The sequence below is a fragment of the Capricornis sumatraensis genome, chromosome 16 (genome assembly GCF_032405125.1).
Source record: "Capricornis sumatraensis isolate serow.1 chromosome 16, serow.2, whole genome shotgun sequence".
In the NCBI taxonomy this organism is placed as follows: domain Eukaryota; kingdom Metazoa; phylum Chordata; class Mammalia; order Artiodactyla; family Bovidae; genus Capricornis; species Capricornis sumatraensis.
The window spans coordinates 79,801,586-79,821,529 of NC_091084.1; the positions used below are offsets into that span (position 1 = coordinate 79,801,586).

A 19,944-nucleotide genomic window follows, 5' to 3' on the forward strand; every position below is an offset into this window, starting at 1 on the left:
CAGTATTCTTGCCCAATAAAACCCATGAACAGAGGAGCCTGACAGGCTGTAGTCCATGGAGTCATGAAGCGCTGAAAGTGACTTAGCAGGCATAGCACTTACTATAACAGGATACAGTTCTGAGCCTTTCATAAACATGAACCTGTTTAACCTTCAAAACCAATCAACCATTCGGTTCCCATTATTTTGTAAAGTTGGAAAGAGAGTCATGCAGAGTTCAGGTCAATTGTCCCAAATTTCACAGCTAATAAAAGAAGAAGATAGAATTCAAACTGATGCAGTCTTGGTTCTAGAGTTCTGAGTTCCAAGAAAAAGATGCTGCTACCTTTGTTTGGGATACATGTATATGTGTTTGGGAGCATACTTCTGTTTGCTTTTGAAGTTGATTTCATGGTCTTTAAATGCTACTATGTCCTGAGCCGGACTCAGAATCAAACTGAATTTCCAGAATTGACCTGGGTCCTTGTAGTAATTACCAGGGTCTGTTGAAATAATAATCACATTTTCACTTTACTAGTAAAGAAATTACAAGCAATGTCAAAAAGGCAAAGACTGACTTATTTTTCTTCTTGCATTGAATACAATGTTATTATTTTCTTAATTTTAATATCTTTAAATTTTCACAACCTTTTCCCAAGACTTTCTTGGAGGCATCTTTCACCTCTTTATTTCTTAGACTATAGATGAGTGGGTTCAACATGGGGATCACCACAGTGTAAAACACAGATGCCGTTTTGTCTGTGTCCAGGGAGTGGTTTGACTTGGGTTGCAGGTACATAAAGATCAGCGTGCCATAGAAAATAGTAACAGCCACCATGTGGGAGCCACAGGTAGAAATGGCCTTGAGTCGGCCCTGGGTAGAGCGGATCCTTAGGATGGCGGTGACGATGAAGAGGTAGGAGGTGAGGACAATGGAAGACGAACAGATCATATCAAAACCAGCAAAGGCAAAGATTAGAATTTCCTTCATGCGTGTGTCTGAGCATGACAGAGCCAAGAGAGGGAGGTCATCACAGTAGAAATGGTTAATAACATTGGGGCCACAGTAAGTTAGATGGAAGGTGATGATGGTATGGAACAGGGCGACCAGAAAGCTGTATATATATGGAACTGCCACTAGTCGAATGCAGACTCTCTGTGACATCAGTGTGGAATAATGCAGGGGACTACAGATGGCCACATAGCGATCATAGGCCATGGAAGCTAAGAGGAAACACTCTGTGATCATGAAGGTGAGAAAACAGCCCAGTTGCGTTGCACAAGCATAGAAAGCAATAGTGTTGTGCTCCACAACAAAGTTCACCATCATCTTTGGTGTGATAGCAGAAGAGTAGCAGAGATCAACAAAGGCCAAGTGACTGAGGAAATAGTACATAGGTGTGTGCAGTCGAGCATCACTTCTGATCAAGGTTATCAAGCCCAGGTTGCCCAGCACTGTGACCAGGTAAATGACCAAGAACACCACGAAGCAGGGGACCTGAAGCTCTGGTTGGTCTGTAATTCCCTTGAGAATGAATTCAGTGACAAAAGTAAGATTCACTTTAGCCATTTAATCTGATGGATTTTGAAGAGTTTGTTGTGAGTTGAAGAATAAAAATGACACCTTCTACAGCCTTTGCCAGTGTTGGGGAAGGTGATCATTAGCATCTTCTATCCGTGAGTCACACCACCTTGTGGGCAAAAGGTAGCTGCCGCTCTCCAATGACATTCCATTCTTGCTCCAGGGAAAGGAATCTATTACTCTCAGAGTAGTCTTCTTAAGCCTTACTTTGTTTTTCAAAGAAGTGGTGCTCTTTGCTTTATGATGTAGAAAATATGGGAAGATGCTGATGAAAAATTAAATAGTATCTGAAAGAAAGCACTTGAGACAACTAATAGTAATATTCCAGTGTTTTTGGTGCCACCAAGGTTTTGGTGCCCATGTATATGCTACAGGGAATAACTTACTCCATGTTGGATATATTTTGTTTCTTTAACCTTTGTTTCCTGTTGCACTTGTTCACTAAAAGAATACTGTTCATACACATTGGTCTGCTTCGGAAAACCCTGCTCCTCTGCCTGAATGTTAAATCAAAGTGCATTTGTTCAGGACCCTGTCCACTTGTGGATGGCTATAGGAGGGAAGAAATGAACACATCCTCTGCTCACGGCTTGCCATTCCAGGAGATATTTGCAAAGCTAATGGCCTTTTAAATTTACTTCTTCATCCTCCCATCATCTCTGTTCTGTAAAAGAACCTGTCATCTGGACCCCGATTAGATGATTATTTTGAGGCATCAGTCTGCTATCTTCTTTGTCTGCTGGCTTTCTGCGTAAAGTCAATATTCCTTGCCTCAACACCTAAACTCACAATTAATTGGCTTGCCTTGCAGTAAGGAGCGGAGAAGGTGATGGCACCCCACTCCAGTGTTCTTGCCTGGAGAATCCCAGGGACGGGGGAGCCTGGTGGGCTGCCATCTATGGGGTCGCACAGAGTGGGACTCAACTGAAGCAACTTAGCAGCAGCAGCAGCAGCAGCAGAGTGAGCTTGGATTAGGTAACACATGTGGCAGCTAAAAATACATAATAGACCCATGAAACTACACTTTTATTTCCCTGTTTTTCAATTAGTGTAAGTCCCCAAAGCTTTAAAATATAAAAAATGATCTAGCATGACTTACTTACTTACTTTTATAAAGTAAGTACTTGATGCTATGTAAGTTAAAAGGTAATTAATCAGATCTGTGGGAAAATATCATTTTCATAGGAATTAAAGAGACTTAGCATTATTTTCCAAGTCAAAAATTTACTGCATTTTGTAGTTTGCTTCTCAGAGATAACATTAAGTATTCTGTTAGATAATTTATTCTATACTATATGTAGATAAACACCTTTTCCCATAGACATGTGGCAGTATATTTCAGGGGCTTAAAATACCCAAAGTACTTACCTTCAGTTGTAAACAAAGTTTTGTGGAAACATGTATAGTAGTTCTTGATGAATGCTTCAGAATAATTACCTGTATTTTTGACAGCTCTGGAAAAATAAGACTGCTGCTGCTGCTGCTGCTAAGTCGCGTCAGTCGTGTCCGACTATGTGCGACCCCATAGACGGAAGCCCACCAGGCTCCTCTGTCCCTGGGATTCTCCAGGCAATAACACTGGAGTGGGTTGCCATTTCCTTCTCCAATGCATGAAAGTGAAAAATGAAAGTGAATTTGTTCAGTCGTGTCTGACTCTTAGCGACCCCATGGACTGTTGCCTACCAGACTCCTCTGTCCATGGGATTTTCCAGGCAAGAGTACTGGAGTGGGGTGCCATTGCCTTCTCCGGAAAAATAAGACTAGTTTCTCTAGATCCAATGTTAGCCTATTTGAATTTTATTTTTGATCCTGTCTTTATTTCCCACATAGTGGAACCATGAAATATTAACAAAAAAAAAGTAATCTCAAGACATTATTGTGTATAACTCCTTCATATTTCAAATTTTATCGATTAATACTATTATTATTTATCTGGTGAAGTTGAGGACTGTCCTTACAGATACTCTACATAGTGCGAAACGTGAATTCACTTGTGGTGTGGGCTTCCCTCACAGCTCAGTTGGTCTAGCTGCAATGCAGGAGAACCCAGTTCAATTCCTGGGTCTGGATAACCCACAAGAGAAGGGACAGGCTACCCACGCCAGTATTCTTGGGCTTCTTTTGTGGCTCAGCTTGTAAAGAATCTGCCAGCAATGCGGGAGACTTGGGTTCAATCCCTGGGTTGGGAAGATCCCCTGGAGAAGGGAAAGGCTACCCACTCTAGGATCTGGCCTGGAGAATTCCATGGACTGTGAAGTCCATGGGATCCCAAAGAGTTTGGACATGACTGAGAGACTTTCACTTTTCATAGTTTCTTGCTAACACATTCTGATGAAATTTCTATCATATCTGAGTAGCAATGGAAAAAGCCCAGGCTTAGAGCTATGGTCACAGAATAGGGACTTCCCTGGTGGCTCAGCAGTATAGAATAGGCCTGCCAGTGTAGGAGATGCAGGTTCAGTTCCTAAGTTGGGAAGATCCCCTAGGAAAGGAAATGGAAACCCACTCCTGTATTCTTCCCATGGACAGCAGAGCTTGGTGGGGTACAGTCCATGGGGTTGCAGAGGGTTGGAAATGACTTAGCAACTAAACAGCGACAGCAACACAGAGAGTAGATGGTACAGTATGGGTGTAACTGGGTTTGTCTGGCTGCAGAGCCCATATTCCTAATCCATCAAGCCATGCTGCCCACTGTGTAACAATACTGGCAGATATGTCCATTTTGCTCTGGTATGAACCTAATATTTAGAGAACTCAAACATGAAAACTGTAGTTGAGCCAAATTTCAGGAGATCAAACTTTTAAAAAGTTTTCTAAAAGTATTTGAAGTGCAAACAGATATCGTAGAAGGACTGAAATGCAGAGTATGAAAGTAAGAAATGCAGTTAAGGTGCTAGAAGTATTATGATTCCATTTAATACAGCAGCTCATAAAGCAGAAAGGTTCCTAGTGGAAAGCTAAGTCCCAGGTGGACGGTCGACTGTTCATGCTGCAAACTTCGAGTGACTCACCTGCCTAGCCGTGACTCTGGCTCCGAATGTGCTCATACCAAAGTCGTTTGGGTGACTTAATAGTTCCTAGATCCCTCTGAGTCTAAAGTTGAACCTCTAGAGATACCTGAAAGATGTAATATCTCCTTCTCTGTTTCTCTCAAAGTATGATGAGCTGAACAAATTATAGTGGCTATTTGAAAAATATTTATATAATTATCTGTATTCCTGAAGGAACTATACTTCAAGTATACCTATCAGACAATTTCCACAGAAGCAAAAGTAGGCTGTATTAGGGGCAGCAATGTAAAAAGACCATACACTTTCATTCATTTAAATAAGAACTCAAGTTTTGTGAAAGGTTAAGTCCAGCATTTAAATTCTGAGTAAACTATGGGAATGTGGGTAATGTCTGTATTTTTGATTTTTAGATCTCATCTTTCTCAATTCTAAAATCAAGTAAAACATATTTTGCCGGGGTCCAGCCCCAGTGGATCCAGGGTAATTTGAAGGAGAGATGGCGTGGTGAGGAAAAACTTATTTATTTAATTAGAAATATAAAGAGAGATTAGGAAGAAATAGTATAGTAGGAAAATTAAGTGGAGAAAAGAGGCTGAATAACTTGGTTTATGGGGAAAGCCAATACAACTTCAGGACAAGAAGTTTGCACCCTCTACGTTAGGCCACCGGCGCTCGTTTGAATAGTGGAGGGTGCCTCGCCTTGGGCTCCCTCTCTCACGGGACTTAAAAGCCAAGGCAAGTAAGTAGACATGGTGAGCCTCCTCGCTCCAGATGGGAATTCAGCCTGAAAATAGAGTAAAGAGAAGACACGGGGGAAACCAGTCCAGCAACTGGCCTGTCCTCTATTGTCCAGAAAGGCCTTTTATACTTTTTTTGTACATAGAGATCAATGGATAATATAAAATTATGCAGCATCAGCAGCCCTGACTCTTATTGAGACCAGGCTTTTTCTCTGCATACCTAGGTGTATACATACGTCTTAGGTGATTTACATCATCTTCTGGCCAGAAGGCCGATTAGCATTTTACGGCCCTTTTCTGATAAGGGTTTGTCAACCAGAAGACTTATTTGTGTTGTTCTTCCCAAATTCTGGTGCCACTGTCAGAAAGAACTAAATAAAGTTACATTCTTACATAGCAAGGACACAAGAGGAGTGCAGTGATATATAACAAAGAAAAGCAATTAACTCAAAAGTCTAGTGTTGCTAACATCAAAACTACTATATTCCTATTTCTATATCCCAATTACATTGATTAATATCTTTCAGGTGCCTAAAAGATAAAGAATATGGAGGCCTGGCAGCAGTCATTGACTCAACAGTGAAACCTGTTACCAATATAATTTTTAGCTTTTTAGCAAAGGCTCTGTATCTTTAAGATGCTTTAAGCTTTGTGCCTCTCACGGTTGGGGGCCGTAAACAATTCACACGTTGTAAAAGTCCCCAACTGTTAGGCAAGTTAGAGAGCCATCAAAGGGGTTTGAGCTGAAACATTCTTTTCATATGCAGGAGACTGTTAACTGAAGCCCTGAGTTAACTTTTTCCAGAGAAAAGGTGTTACTGTCAGAAGAGTATACAATAGCAGAGAGTAAACAGACAGATTTTGGTTTCGGGGTAGATGCTCAGACAGAGGACCCCTCGAGACCTGACTCACTTTGCCCATCAGGCCTCTCCGCATGACCTTGTCATTGGTGGGATCTCCAGTGCTGGCTCCCGGAAATATTTCATATTTTAATGAATATTGAATGTATTAATGTATGTAGACTCAGTAAACTCTATGATAAATAGTGAATACTCAAAAGATACTGCTTTAAAAAGGGAAGTAAATCAGAACATAAAAAAAAAATAAATAAATAAACATACTCACTCCAAAAAACTACCTGAAAAACAGAAGCATGTCAACACGGTGTCAGACTCTATCTTGGTGAATCTGCACAGTAAAGGAAACGTTATCATTAATGATGAAATCCAGATTTTTTTTCACAAATTTCAAACTAGAAAATCAACTTTATTTTTTAATTTTTTGTATTTAGGGATATTAGATTTATTGTTTCTTTTTTTATTTTTACTTATTTTTTAAAATACAAATTTATTTATTTTAATTGGAGGCTAATTACTTTACAATATTGTATTGGTTTTGCCATACATCAACATGAATCTGCCACAGGTATACACGTGTTCTCCATCCTGAACCTCCCTCCCTCCACCCTCCCTGTACCATCTCTCAGGGTCATCTCAGTGAACCAGCCCCAAACATCCAGTATCATGCATCGAACCTGGACTGGCAGTTTGTTTCATATATGATATTACACATATTTCAATGCCATTCTCCCAAATCATCCCACCCTCTCCCTCTCCCACAGAGTCCAAAAGACTGTTCTATACATCTGTGTCTCTTTTGCTGTCTTGCATACAGGGTTATCATTGCCATCTTTCTAAATTCCATATATATGCATTAGTATACTGTATTGGTGTTTTTCTTTCTGGCTTACTTCACTCTGTATAATCAGCTCCAGTTTCATCCATCTCATTAGAACTGATTCAAATATATTCTTTTCAGTGGCTGAGTAATACTCCATAGTGTATATGTACCACAGCTTTCTTATCTATTTGTCTGCTGATGGACATCTAGGTTGCTTCCATGTTCTGGCTATTATAAACAGTGCTACGATGAACATTGGGGTACAAGTGTCTCTTTCAATTCTGGTTTCCTCAGTGTGTATGCCCATCAGTGGGATTGCTGGGTCATAAGGCAGTTCTATTTCTAGTTTTTTAAGGAATCTCCACACTGTTCTCCATAGTGGCTGTACTAGTTTGCATTCCCACCAACAGTGTAAGAGGGTTCCCTTTTCTCCACACCTTCTCCAGCATTTATTTCTTGTAGACTTTTGGATCGCAGTGATTCTGACTAGCATGAAATGGTACCTCATTGTGGTTTTGATTTGCATTTCTCTGATGATGAGTGATGTTGAGCATCTTTTCATGTGTTTGTTAGCCATCTGTATGTCTTCTTTGGAGAAATGTCTATTTAGTTCTTTGGCCCATTTTTTGATTGGGTCGTTTATTTTATTTGGAGTTGAGCTGTAGGAGTTGCTTGTATATTTTTGAGATTAGTTCTTTGTCAGTTGCTTCATTTGCTATTATTTTCTTCCATTCTGAAGGCTGTCTTTTCACCTTGCTTATAGTTTCCTTTGTTGTGCAGAAGCCTTTAAGTTTAATTAGGTCCCATTTGTTTATTTTTGCTTTGATTTCTAATATTCTGGGAGGTGGAAATCAACTTTAAACCAATCTCAAAATATGTTTGTGCATGAAAACGGTACTCACAGCAGTAGACCAACTTTCTGAAAAAGTTATCCACTGCTTCCATTTTCTCCTAACCTTTGTCCTTTCCAACCAGTTTTTTTTCCCACAGCACTGACACCAGTCCTTTCTAGCTTGTGTGATTATTATATGATCGATAGACACAATAAACTTTTGTCAAGTCTTACATTCCTCTGAAATCTGAAAATGTACATTATCTCACTCCTTGTCATTTATGACGCCATGATTTCCTTGGTTCATTTCTTTTTTATGTTATTTTTAATTTATTCATTTGGTCTTTGCAGTGTGTGGCTTTCTCATCCCAGTGGCTGTACCCATTATGGAGCAGGGGGCCTAGGACCACAGGCTTCAGAAGTCTGTGAGTTTGTGGTGCACGGGCTCAGTTTCCCCACAACATGTGGGATCTTTCCAGACCAGGGATAGAGCCTGTGCCCCTTGCACTGACAGGCAGATACTTAACCATTGGGCCACCAAGGAAGTTCCTGCTTCTTTTTCTATTTTTTTTTTAACCTGTAGTAAGTACACTTAAAGTAAGATCTACCCACTTTAGTTTTAAGTACACAATAAGATATTGTTAACTATAGACAAAGTGTTGTGCAGGAGATCTCTAGAGCTATTCATCTTGTGTAACTGACACTTTTCTTTCCTAAACAACTCTTATTGACCCCTTCTCCCAGATCCTGGCAACCACCATTCTACCATTTCTTTGAAGGACTATTTTAGATACATTATATAAGTGGAATAATGAGTAATTTATCCTATTCTCACTGATTTATTTTACTTATAATATCCTCCAGGCTCATTTATGTTGTCACATATGGCAGAATTTCTTTTTAAGGCTGACATTCCTATGTATGTATATGGCACATTTTATTTTTAAATTTGTTTTTATTAAAGGAGAGTTGATATTAATTTCTTCTGCAGAGCAAAGTGATTCATATCTCTGTGTATACATATATGTATATATTCTGCCTGGAAGGCTACAGTTCATGGGGTCACAATGAGATGGACATGACTGAGTGACTGAGCATGCATCATATATATATATATATATAAATACACACACATATATATTCTTCATGTTCATTTCTAGTATGGTTTATCACAGAATATTGAATATAGTTCCCTGAGTTGGACATGACTGAGCGACTTCACTTTCACTTTTCACTTTCACATATTGGAGAAGGAAATGGCAACCTACTCCACTGTCTTGCCTGGAGAATCCCAGGGACGGCGGAGCCTGGTGGGCTGCTGTCTATGGGGTCGCACAGAGTCGGACACGACTGAAGTGACTTAGCAGCAGCAGCAGCAGTGCTATACAGTGAGACCTTATTGTTTATCCATCTATATGTCTTTACAATTAAAATATATACAATAGAATACTACTACTGAGCCATAAAGAAAAAGTAAAATAATGCCATTTGCAGCAACATGAAGGGACCCACAGATGAACCGAGCCGCTGAACAACAAGAGGTATGGATGGAACATATCTGACAATGAACAGACATGTTAAAGCTGACAATTTTTATAGAGGAAATTATTGTATCAAATCTTGTAATTTTGTATAGGCTTGAAAATTTCCATAGCAGAAAAACTGATTATATGATAATTAGTTTTCTTAATAAAAAGATAAAAATCCTCGAAAGTCTGTAAGTAGCTGCTTCAGCTTGTGGTTTGGAATACTAATACATCTTCTCTAAAACTAATATCATACAGGTCAGCAAATCTTCACACAAGAAAAAATATATATATATACCTTCAAACTGTCCTTTATAATTGTTACCTCTGAATGTGATAGAAAAAATGGAATTCAAAGTGAAAAAAATACATATTATAGATGATGTGTGTGTACTTCACAAACAAGAGAATTAGGGATGTAATTTTATAGTTTATTGTTCTCTGGTTTATGTTGGTGTGATAAGGGATTACATGCTGGGATTCTTATTTGAGGAAAGAAAATTTCTTTGGTTGAGATATTTAAAACAATTTAATGATATACATATGTATATATGCATGTATGTATTTGTCTATCATCTATCTATTATACTACTACAAAAATGATGCAAGTATCCAAGAATTTTGTTAGATATTCTGAAAGGGACACAATAATAGTACATTCTTGAGAATATTAGATTGCATTAATTTTGAAATATATAACCATTCGACAGTTAGGCTTTGATTCTTGATACTAGCTAATGATTTAATCAGTTGTGACTTGAGACAAATTACTTAAATTATCTGAATTTCTCTTATCTAAAATATGGGAGTATTTTTCCTGCATCATTGTGTTTTGTAAGGGATAACAATATACAGTATGTAGATCTTTTTAATACCTTGCTTGGCACATAATTAGGACCCAATAAATCTTAGTCACAGTTATAATCCTTACTATCATTTTACTTGCAATGACTACAACAGCATTAACTTGCAGTTTGCAAATTCATTTACCATCCATTAAAGGTTTATTCATCAAAAGTGCCTGGTGTTATAAGCAGTATTTTTCTTTCTTAATTGGGACTCAGAGTTTATGACTTTCCCAAGTGTGTGTGGGGAGGTAATTTATGAGCCTGAGTCAAACCTACATCCTGCTCCAAAACCTCTAATCTTCCCACTGCAGTCTGCTGTTTGATCTCCCAAAGGAAGATGCTTCAAGGCTGAGGACAGAGTCATCCCTGAGGAATCAGGTGATTACTTCAACTCACTCAAACTCTGCCCCATATTCATTAATCCTGAGTTGAAACTTTGTTTGTTGAAATTGGTTTCTGTTAATACATCCTCCCCCCAAAGGCTGAGAAGTTATTTTAATAAGTCTCCTTGAAACTGATTAAAAGGTAAATCTACCTTTAGCAATTACAGTAGGGGATTCTGTTTGCAGGGAAGAGTTTCGTAATAAGACCCAGAGAGACAGTTTCATCATTGGCACTTAAACACACTCTAACTTCAGTTTCTCTTTACTTAATGATTAGGAATTATTCAATCAAAATAGACAACTAAAGAATGGTAGCTACAAAAAATATATTTTTTTCTTAGTTTTCCCACATATTCTGAATTTTTGCAATCTGACTAGAAATGGAAATATTAACCTAATTTATTTAATATTATATATTATGGGCAAGCTACAGACACTTGGGAACTTGTAAGTGTTGTGGAGAGATACTTCATATTCACTAACACCTAATAATTTGGTAATAGAATCGCTGATTAATTTTTTTTCAAATTCAATGCTGCTGCTATTTTTTTTTTCATAATTCAGATTTTTAACATATAAGGGAAGGTCCTGCTAGAATGCATTAAAGGATACCAATGGGTTTAATACTTCTCTGAATTAAAAAATAAAATCCTAAACAGTCAGCTAGGTAAAAGCTAACTCAGATGGGGAATAGGATTGAAATAGCAAATGTAAAATATATACACAACCAATGAAGGACGCCATATACCACGTGTGCATAGTTTGGATTAGGTGATAGTGTGTGAGCTGCAATAATTAGACAAAGTTTTGGTTTCTTCATCACTCTAGAATAGAAATTATGAACCAAAATATGATTAAAATGCTCATATTTATGGTTGGATCATTTTCTAGAAATTAGGGCACAAAAGTCTCATCACAATGAAAACAAGATAATGAAGGCATCAGATGAAGTCCAGTAAGCACCAGGGCTGAATGTCCAGCTGTGTCCAACTCTTTGTTACTGCATGAATTGTAACCTGCCAAGCTCCTCTGTCCATGGACTTTTCCAAGCAAGAATACTGGAGTAGGTTACCACTTCCTAATCCAGGAAATCTTTCCAGCTCAGGGACTGAACTTTCATCTGTTGCATATCCTGCACTGGCAGGCAGATTCTTTATCATTATCTGGAAGCCCTCAAATCAACTTATTCTGTGAAAACAAATACAAAACTTGCTTCAAGGAATAAGTCACGTTTTCAACTGAAAAGTATCAGAGAAATAATTGTGTATGTGTGGGTGTTTAATACCAGGGTTTCCTACACGGCAAGCATATTTTTTTACCATCTGAGCTACCAGGGAAGCCCAAATAAAAGCTGAAAAAATACAAATGAAGGTATATGTAGAGAATTATTCATGAATAGCCATATCCTCCTTCGTACTTAAATAAGAAAGATTGAAACTAGGTATATTAAAAATTATGTACCAAAAACTGGGTAAAGAAAATAAGAAGCCGTATGTAACTTGATTTGGAATTAAAAAACAACAACAACAAAAAAGAAAACATAACTAAATGGAGTCATTTTTTAGCCACTTTATCTGTAGTTCCTGACACAACTGGGGACTTCATAACTTACTGTTGAGCAATAAACGAATTTCTCAAAAAGTTTTGGCAGTTTGACTCGGAACAATAGCAATCTCATTATTTTCAAAGGATGTTTCCTCTGTTATGCTTATCTATTTACTATTCAGTTCAGTTCAGTTCAGTTGCTCAGTCGTGTCCGACTCTTTGTGACCCCATGAATCGCAGCACACCAGGCCCCCCTGTCCATCACCAAATCCCTGAGTTCACTCAGACTCATGTCCGTAGAGTCGGTGATGCCGTCTCATCCTCTGTCGTCCCCTTCTCCTCCTGCCCCCAATCCCTCCCAACATCAGTCTTTTCCAATGAGTCAACTCTTTGCATGAGGTGGCCAAAATACTGGAGTTTCAGCTTTAGCATCATTCCTTCCAAAGAAATCCCAGGGCTGATCTCCTTTAGACTGGACTGGTTGGATTTCCTTGCAGTCCAAGGGACTCTCAGGAGTCTTCTCCAACACCACAGTTCCAAAGCATCAATTCTTCGGTGCTCAGCTTTCTTCACAGTCCAACTCTCACATCCATACATGACTACTGGAAAAACTATGGCCTTGACTAGACGGACCTTTGTTGGCAAAGTAATGTCTCTGCTTTTAAATATGCTATCTAGGTTGCTCATAACTTTTCTTCCAAGGAGTAAGTGTCTTTTAATTTCATGGCTGCTGTCACCATCTGCGGTGACTTTGGAGCACCCCAAAATAAAGTCTGACACTGTTTCCACTGTTTCCCAATCTATTTCCCATGAAGTGTTGGGACCAGATGCCATGATCTTCATTTTCTGAATGTTGAGCTTTAAGCCAACTTTTTCACTCTCCTCTTTCACTTTCATCCAGAGGCTTTTTAGTTTCTCTTCACTTTCTTCCATAAGGGTGGTGTCCTCTGCGTATCTGAGGTTATTGATATTTCTCCCGGCAATCTTGATTCCAGCTTGTGCTTCTTCCAGCCCAGCGTTTCTCATGATGTACTCCGCATCTAAGTTAAATAATGATTAACATAAAATTTACTAAAGATTTAATGCTTCCCTGGTGGATCAGTGATAAAGAATCTGCCTTCCAATGAAGGAAACACGAGTTCAATCCCCGGGTCAAGAAGACCTTTGCTGAAGGAAATGGCAACCCACTCCATTTTCTTATCTGGAAAATGCCATGAATGCAGGAGCCTAGTGGGTTACAGTCCTTGGGGTTGCAGAAGAGTTGGAAATGACATAGCAACTAAACAACAACAATGATTTAATAGGCATAAAAGAGAAAGTATTATCTTTAAAGAATGAGCCTGGCAAGTGAAAACTATATATATATATATAATTATTAATGTTAGTGCAGAAAAAATGTAAACTCTTACAACTCTGTTGACAATCTTTATTGAGTCTCCAGTTTGTATCAACAAATACATATAAAGAGATGGATAAGAGACCAAAACTTCTTCCCACATGATACATAACAGAGGAGACAAAGAAACAAGCCAACTAAAATTTGGTATAATGACAGAAAGTAAGTTAGCAATTAATGCTGATGTGCATTTATGATAGCGCATATACGATTCTAGATCTTCTACACAATTTACATCCTTCCTATTTGCATAGTTTACTCACACATTTAAACCTCAAAGCCACACCGGAAGCAGTTGCTATGTCCATTTTTGTTTCAAAGATCTTGAAAACAAAACACAGGGTATTATATGAATAAGTATTGTCACAGCACATATCAACAAAGCCAGAATTTGGGCCTAGATAATCTAACTCTAGTGTTCTCACATTTCACACTGTGAAAGTGTCCAGGGGGTGAAAGATTGAGATGTCAAAGAACGGTATTCTAGGCAGAGGGAGCAAATGCAATCGTGGGGTCTCCCAGGTGGCTCCAGTGGTAAAGAACAAGTTTGCCAGTGCAGGAGATATGAGAGACACCGGTTTGATACCTGGGTGGGGGAGATCCCCCTGAGGGAAGGCATGGCAACCCACTCCAGTATTCCTGCCTGGATTATTCAATGGACAGAGGAGCCTAGAACACACACACATGCAAGCTGGCATGCCCCGAAATATTTATATATGGATAGAAAGAAGAGAATGGTGGCAGGGGGAAGAAGTAAGGTAAATGTAGTCAGAATGCCATAAACAGCCTAATCATTCCCAGTTCTGTGGACCCCTGTAAAATTTTTGAAGTGATGTTGATTAACCTAGAGCCTGTTTTACAGAATGAAATGTCAGAAAAAGGAAAATAAATATCATATATTAATGCATGTATATGAAATCTAGAAGAATGTTGCTGATGAACCTATCTGCAGGGCAGGAATAGAGACACAGACATAGAGAAGGGGCTTGTGGACACGGGAGAAGGAGTTGTCGATCAGGTCCTAAGCATGTCCGGCTCTTTTCAAACCCATGGGCTGCAGCATGCCAGGCTTCCCTGTCTTTCCCATCTCTTGGAGTTTGCTCAAACTCATGTCCATCGAGTCAGTAATGCCATCCAACCATCTCATCCTCTGTCACCCCTTTCTCTTCCAGCCCTCAATCTTTCCCAGCATCGGGGTCTTTTCCAATGAATCAGTGCTTCATATCAGAGGGCCAAATCATTGAAACTTTTTCATTAGTTCTTCCAATGAATACTCAGTGTTGATTTCCTTTAGGATTGACTGGTTTGATGTTCTTGAAGTCCAAGGGACTCTCAAGAGTCTTCTGCAGCTCCACAATTTGAAGGCATCAATTCTTTAGTGGTCAGCCTTCTTTATGGTTCAACTGTCACATCCTTACGTGACTACTGAGAAAATCATAGCTTTGATTATATGGACCTTTGTTAGCAGAGTAATGTCTCTGCTTTTTAAGAAGTTGTCTATATTTATTATCTTTTCTTCCAAGGAGCAAACATCTTTTAATTTTGTGGCTACAGTCACAGTCTGCAGAAATTTTGGAGCCCAAGAGAATGAAATCTAGCACTGTTTCCACTTTTTCCCCATCTATTTGCCATGAAGTAATGGGATTGGATGCCATGACCTTACTTTTGATTATTGAGTATTAAGCCAGCTTTTTCACTCTCCTCATTCACCTTCATCAGAAGATTCTTTAGTTTCTCTTTGCTTTCTGCCATCAGAATCGTGTCATCTGCATATCTGAGAGAGTGGGGCAAATTGAGAGTGGAGCATTGACATGCATACACCACCATGTGTATAATAGATGGCTAGTGGGAAATTGCTGTCAAGGACAGGGAGCTCATTTGGTGCTCTGTGATGACCTAGAGGGATGGGATACAGGGGGGACCTGGGAGGGAAACTCAAGAGAAGGAGATATATGTCTTCTTAAAGCTGATTCACACTGTTGTACAGCAGAAATCGACACAACATTGTAAACCAATTATCTTCCAATTCAAAATAAATTTGAAAAAAACATAAAAAAGAATCTGATTTCTATACTGGGTGAAATGGGCACCTATTGGAGGATTCTGTGCCAGGGAATGAGATAACCTAATTTACTCTTTAAACAAATTACTCTGCTTTATGATCGACTAAGGAGAGAAAGGATGGACACAGGGAACCTAGCTGAAAGTATGATGCATAAAAACATGGAGTAGCATTTCAGCTGGTAAAATAAGTTGGATGCCAGATGAATTGGAAGGTAACACCACTCTGAATTTCTCCAAATCAAGAGTGACTCAAGGTATTTGCCTGGAGCAACCATAGGATTCAGAGGAGTTTGAGAGGAACAGCCTTGAGAAAGGAAAGGGAATGGTATTAGAAACTCAGTTTTGGACACTAAATCTAAGATGCTTAGTACACTACCAAGTAAAGACATCAATCTGATGTTGAATACGAGAGTTTAGAATTCAGAATGTACTAAGGTGAAGAGTTACATTGGGAACAATTTGCATATGGACACTGTTAAAAGGAATAAGACTGAATGAAATTAACAAGTAAAGGAAAATGTGTAGATATAAACAGATGAAATTGACAAGGACTTGAACTTATGTCTGTCCAACATTTAGAGGTCCAGGCAATGAAAAAAACCAGCAATGAAACTGGGGATGAACATTCAGGAAGAAATTCAGGGGGGCATGAAAATTCGAATGTGAGAAAATTCATCAAGGAAGGAAAAACTATGGCAAATATGGCTGATCGATTAAATAGCATGATCTTCTTAAGTGGACTTTATATCGAATAATGGGAATAAAAGGATGACTATAATGATTTCTTGAGGAGTGGGAGGATATACACTGGGGGCAGCGTACAAACACAAACAACTTTGCAAAGAACAGTGCTGCAAAAAAGATAATTTTGCAGTAAAGTAAGGACAAGACTATGTTTGTTTGTTTGCTTTTTTCCAGTACTCATGTATGGATGAGGTGGTTGGACTGTTAAGAAGACTGAGAGTCAAAGAATTTATTCTTTCAAATTGTAATGCTGGAGAAGATTCTTGAGAGTCAAACCAATTAATCCTAAAGGAAACTAAACCTGAATATTCACTGGAAGGACTGATGCTGAATCTGAAGCTCCAATACTTTGGCCATCTGATGTGAGAGCCAACTCATTGGAAAAGACCAATGATGCTGAGAAAGTTTTAGGGCAGGAACAGAAGGAGGTGACAGAGGATGAGATGGTTGGATGGCATCACTGACTTAATGTACATGAGTTTGAGCAAACTCTCAAAGATAGTGAAGGACAGGGAAGGCTGGCATGCTGCTGTCCATGGGGTTGGAAAGTGATCATGCCATCGTGATTATCTGAGGCATGAAGAGCTTTTTTGTATAGCGCTTCTGTGTATTCTTGGCACCTCTTCTTAATATCTTCTGCTTCCCTTAGGTTCATACCATTTCTGTCTTTTATTGAGCCTATCTTTGCATATCTAATGCAAAATCAAAGCAAATTCTACAACTAGTGGGGTTTATGTCTCTAATCCTACACCACTGGTTGTATAATTTGCTTTAATTTTGCATTAGATATGCAGTTCTTCATCTGAAGAGTCAACCAACTTTGAATAGAGTAGGACTGTAGTAGTATTTATTGAAAAGAAAATGGCATATGAGTGGATCCATGCAGTTCAAACCCGTGTTGTTCAGGTTTCAATCATATTTTATTTATGTTCTTAAAAAAGATTTTCTTTTCATAAAATTAAACATATATTAAAATGCCCTAAAAGTTTTCTAAAACTCTAAACTCATGGATTTTATTGAGATATTTTAGTAAATGAGTTGATACTTTTAAAGTCTTGTTAATTATAAATTAATCAGAAGGAGATGGATTACTTAAGTAATAATATTAGGGAAGTTAGTTTGCTGTGTGGAAAAACAAGAGCTTAGATTCTTGCCACAGGTCACAAACAAATTAATGCTATGTAATTTTAAAAGTTGAATTTTAATGATGTATGATGTAGACAGAGGGTACTTATTGCTCTTAGGTCTACACGTAGCAAAGAATAAAGAAAACAACTTATGATTTATATCATGGCATTTGGTCCAATCACTTCATGCAAATAGATGGGGAAACAATGGAAACAGTGAGAGACTTTATTTTGGGGGTTCCAAAATCAGTGCAGATGGTGACTGCAGCCATGAAATTAAAAGACCCTTGCTCCTTGGAAGAAAAGCTATTATCAACCTAAACAGTCTGTTAAAAAGCAGAGACATTACTTTGCCAACAAAGGTCCTTCTAGTCAAAGCTATGGTTTTTCCAGTAGTCATGTATGGATGTGAGAATTGGAGTATAAAGAAAGCTGAGTGCCGAAGAGTTGATGCTTTTGAACTTGGACAGCAAGGAGATCCAACCAGTATATCCCAAAGTAAATCAGTCCTGAATATTCGTTGGAAGGACCAATGGTGAAGATGAAACTTCAATACTTTGGCCACTTGATGCTAAGACCTGACTCACTAGAAAAGACCCTCATGCTGGGAAAGATTGAAGGCGAGAGGGGAAGGGACCAACAGAGTATCAGATGGTTGGATGGCATTACCGGCTTGATAGACATGAGTTTGAGTAAGCTTCAGGAGTTGGTGATGGATAGGGAAGCCTAGCATCCTGTAGTCCATGGGGCTGCAAAAAGTTGGACATGACTGAGTGACTGAACTGAACTGAATCAAGGATTAGTGATTTCATGATTACATCATTATAGCCTATTTTTTAATTTTTTTAATTAATTTATTTTAATGGAAGGCTAATTACTTCACAACATTCTAGTTTAAAATAAGACATATTGTTACCTTTGTCTTTGTAGGCTATTTTTTAAATTTAAATTTATTTATTTAAATTGGAGGCTAGTTACTTTACAATATTTTATTGGTTTTGCCATACATCAACATGAAGCTTTCTAATCACAGTTGCACCCTGGAGGGTCAGTGAACCTGGTGCAGTCATGTCTGGGGAATATTAGGAATTAACTCCCCAAGGAATAGAAACTGCACTTTATAAAGACCTACTTCACACATTCAGGCACCCTGGGTAGTTCAACTTTTCAGGGGAAGATTTCTTCTACAACCAAGTAGGTTAAGAGGTACTGTCGGTCATTTCCATAGCCCTCCTTTTCCAAGCCTCTACGCTTTGCACAATTTAAAGGAAAGCAGATGGCCCTGTCTAACTACTCCAACTGGATGAAGCTGCCGTGTATACACAATAATGAAATACCTTTCTTAGCCCACCCCAAATAAGATATCCTCTGACTTCTGCCCAAGACTTGGGTTTCCTTTAAAAGAAGACACTTCATTGATGAAACTGTGGAAGCCAATTCCTAAAGAAGAACAGCATTTGTATGTGTGTGTTGTCTTTCTCTCAGGGGTAACTTCTGATGGTTTAAAAAAAATGTAAAAAAGAGACATTTGTGGCTGAAAGTGATTCACAAAATAGGAAAGTTTTTTTTTTTTTTTAATTGATGAGGCTGTGTGAGTTTGGCATCTTTTTCCTTTTATTACAAAGAAAACATATAAGAAAATAAGTCTGATTTCAATGTATGCTCAAAGAAAAGTAACTCAGTATCAAAATATCTGTTAATTACCTCTAAAATGTCCAAACTGATATTTATCATGGAAGACCAAAGTGAGACTAGAGATATTATACTACCATAATGGAAATGGGCAAAAGATGCTCAGACCAATCTTCTATCATTTTTTCCATTCTTTTGCCAGAATGGTAAGCTGTAGTGCCAGTAGCTCTGTTAAGATGTCTGTTCAGGAAGATAACTTGGTTAAAACAATGCCTTTCACAAGCTAGGTTTTGTCTCCAGCAAGAGGAAAATAAATGGATGGGGGAAAACAGTTTTCTTGTGACATTTTATGTATGTACTTATGTGTAAGTGTGTGTGTGTTTGTATATATGCATATGAATGAATGAATGAATGAAGGTGCTCAGTCGTGTCCGACTCTTTGCGACCCCATAGACTATAGCCTACCAAGTTCCTCTGTCCATGGGATTTTCCAGGCAATAGTACTGGAGTGGATTGCCATTATGTATATATGCATGTGATGTTTGTTTAGTTGCTAAGTTGCGTCTGACTCTTGCGATCTCATGGACTGTAGCCCACCAGGCTCCTCTGTCCATTGGATTCTCCAGGCAAGAATACTGGAGTGGGTTGACATTTCCTTCTCCAGGGGATCTTCCCAACACAGGAATCGAACCTGGGTCTCTTGCATTGCAGGCAGATGATTTACCATATATGTATGTATGTGTGTATATATATATATAGGCTTCTCCAGTGGCTCAGCAGTAAAGAGTCTGCCTGCAGTTCAGGAGCCAAAGGAGATGCAGGTTCGATTCCTGGGTTGGGAAGATTCCCTGGAGG

The 19,944-nt window shown here is 38.6% G+C and overlaps 1 protein-coding gene across 1 annotated transcript; it reads right to left on the reverse strand.

The window, feature by feature from the left end:
• Positions 1 to 589: 589 nt before the first annotated feature.
• On the reverse strand, positions 590 to 1,549 carry OR8U3 (olfactory receptor family 8 subfamily U member 3). The gene has a single exon (XM_068988665.1). It carries the CDS (start codon positions 1,547 to 1,549, stop codon positions 590 to 592), a length of 960 nt encoding a protein of 319 aa, XP_068844766.1.
• Between the last annotated feature and the right edge of the window lie 18,395 nt (positions 1,550 to 19,944).

Coding starts and splice junctions, on each gene's coding strand:
- OR8U3 (XM_068988665.1), bottom strand. CDS start 1,549: ATGGCTAAAGTGAATCTTACTTTTGTCACTGAATTCATTCTCAAGGGA.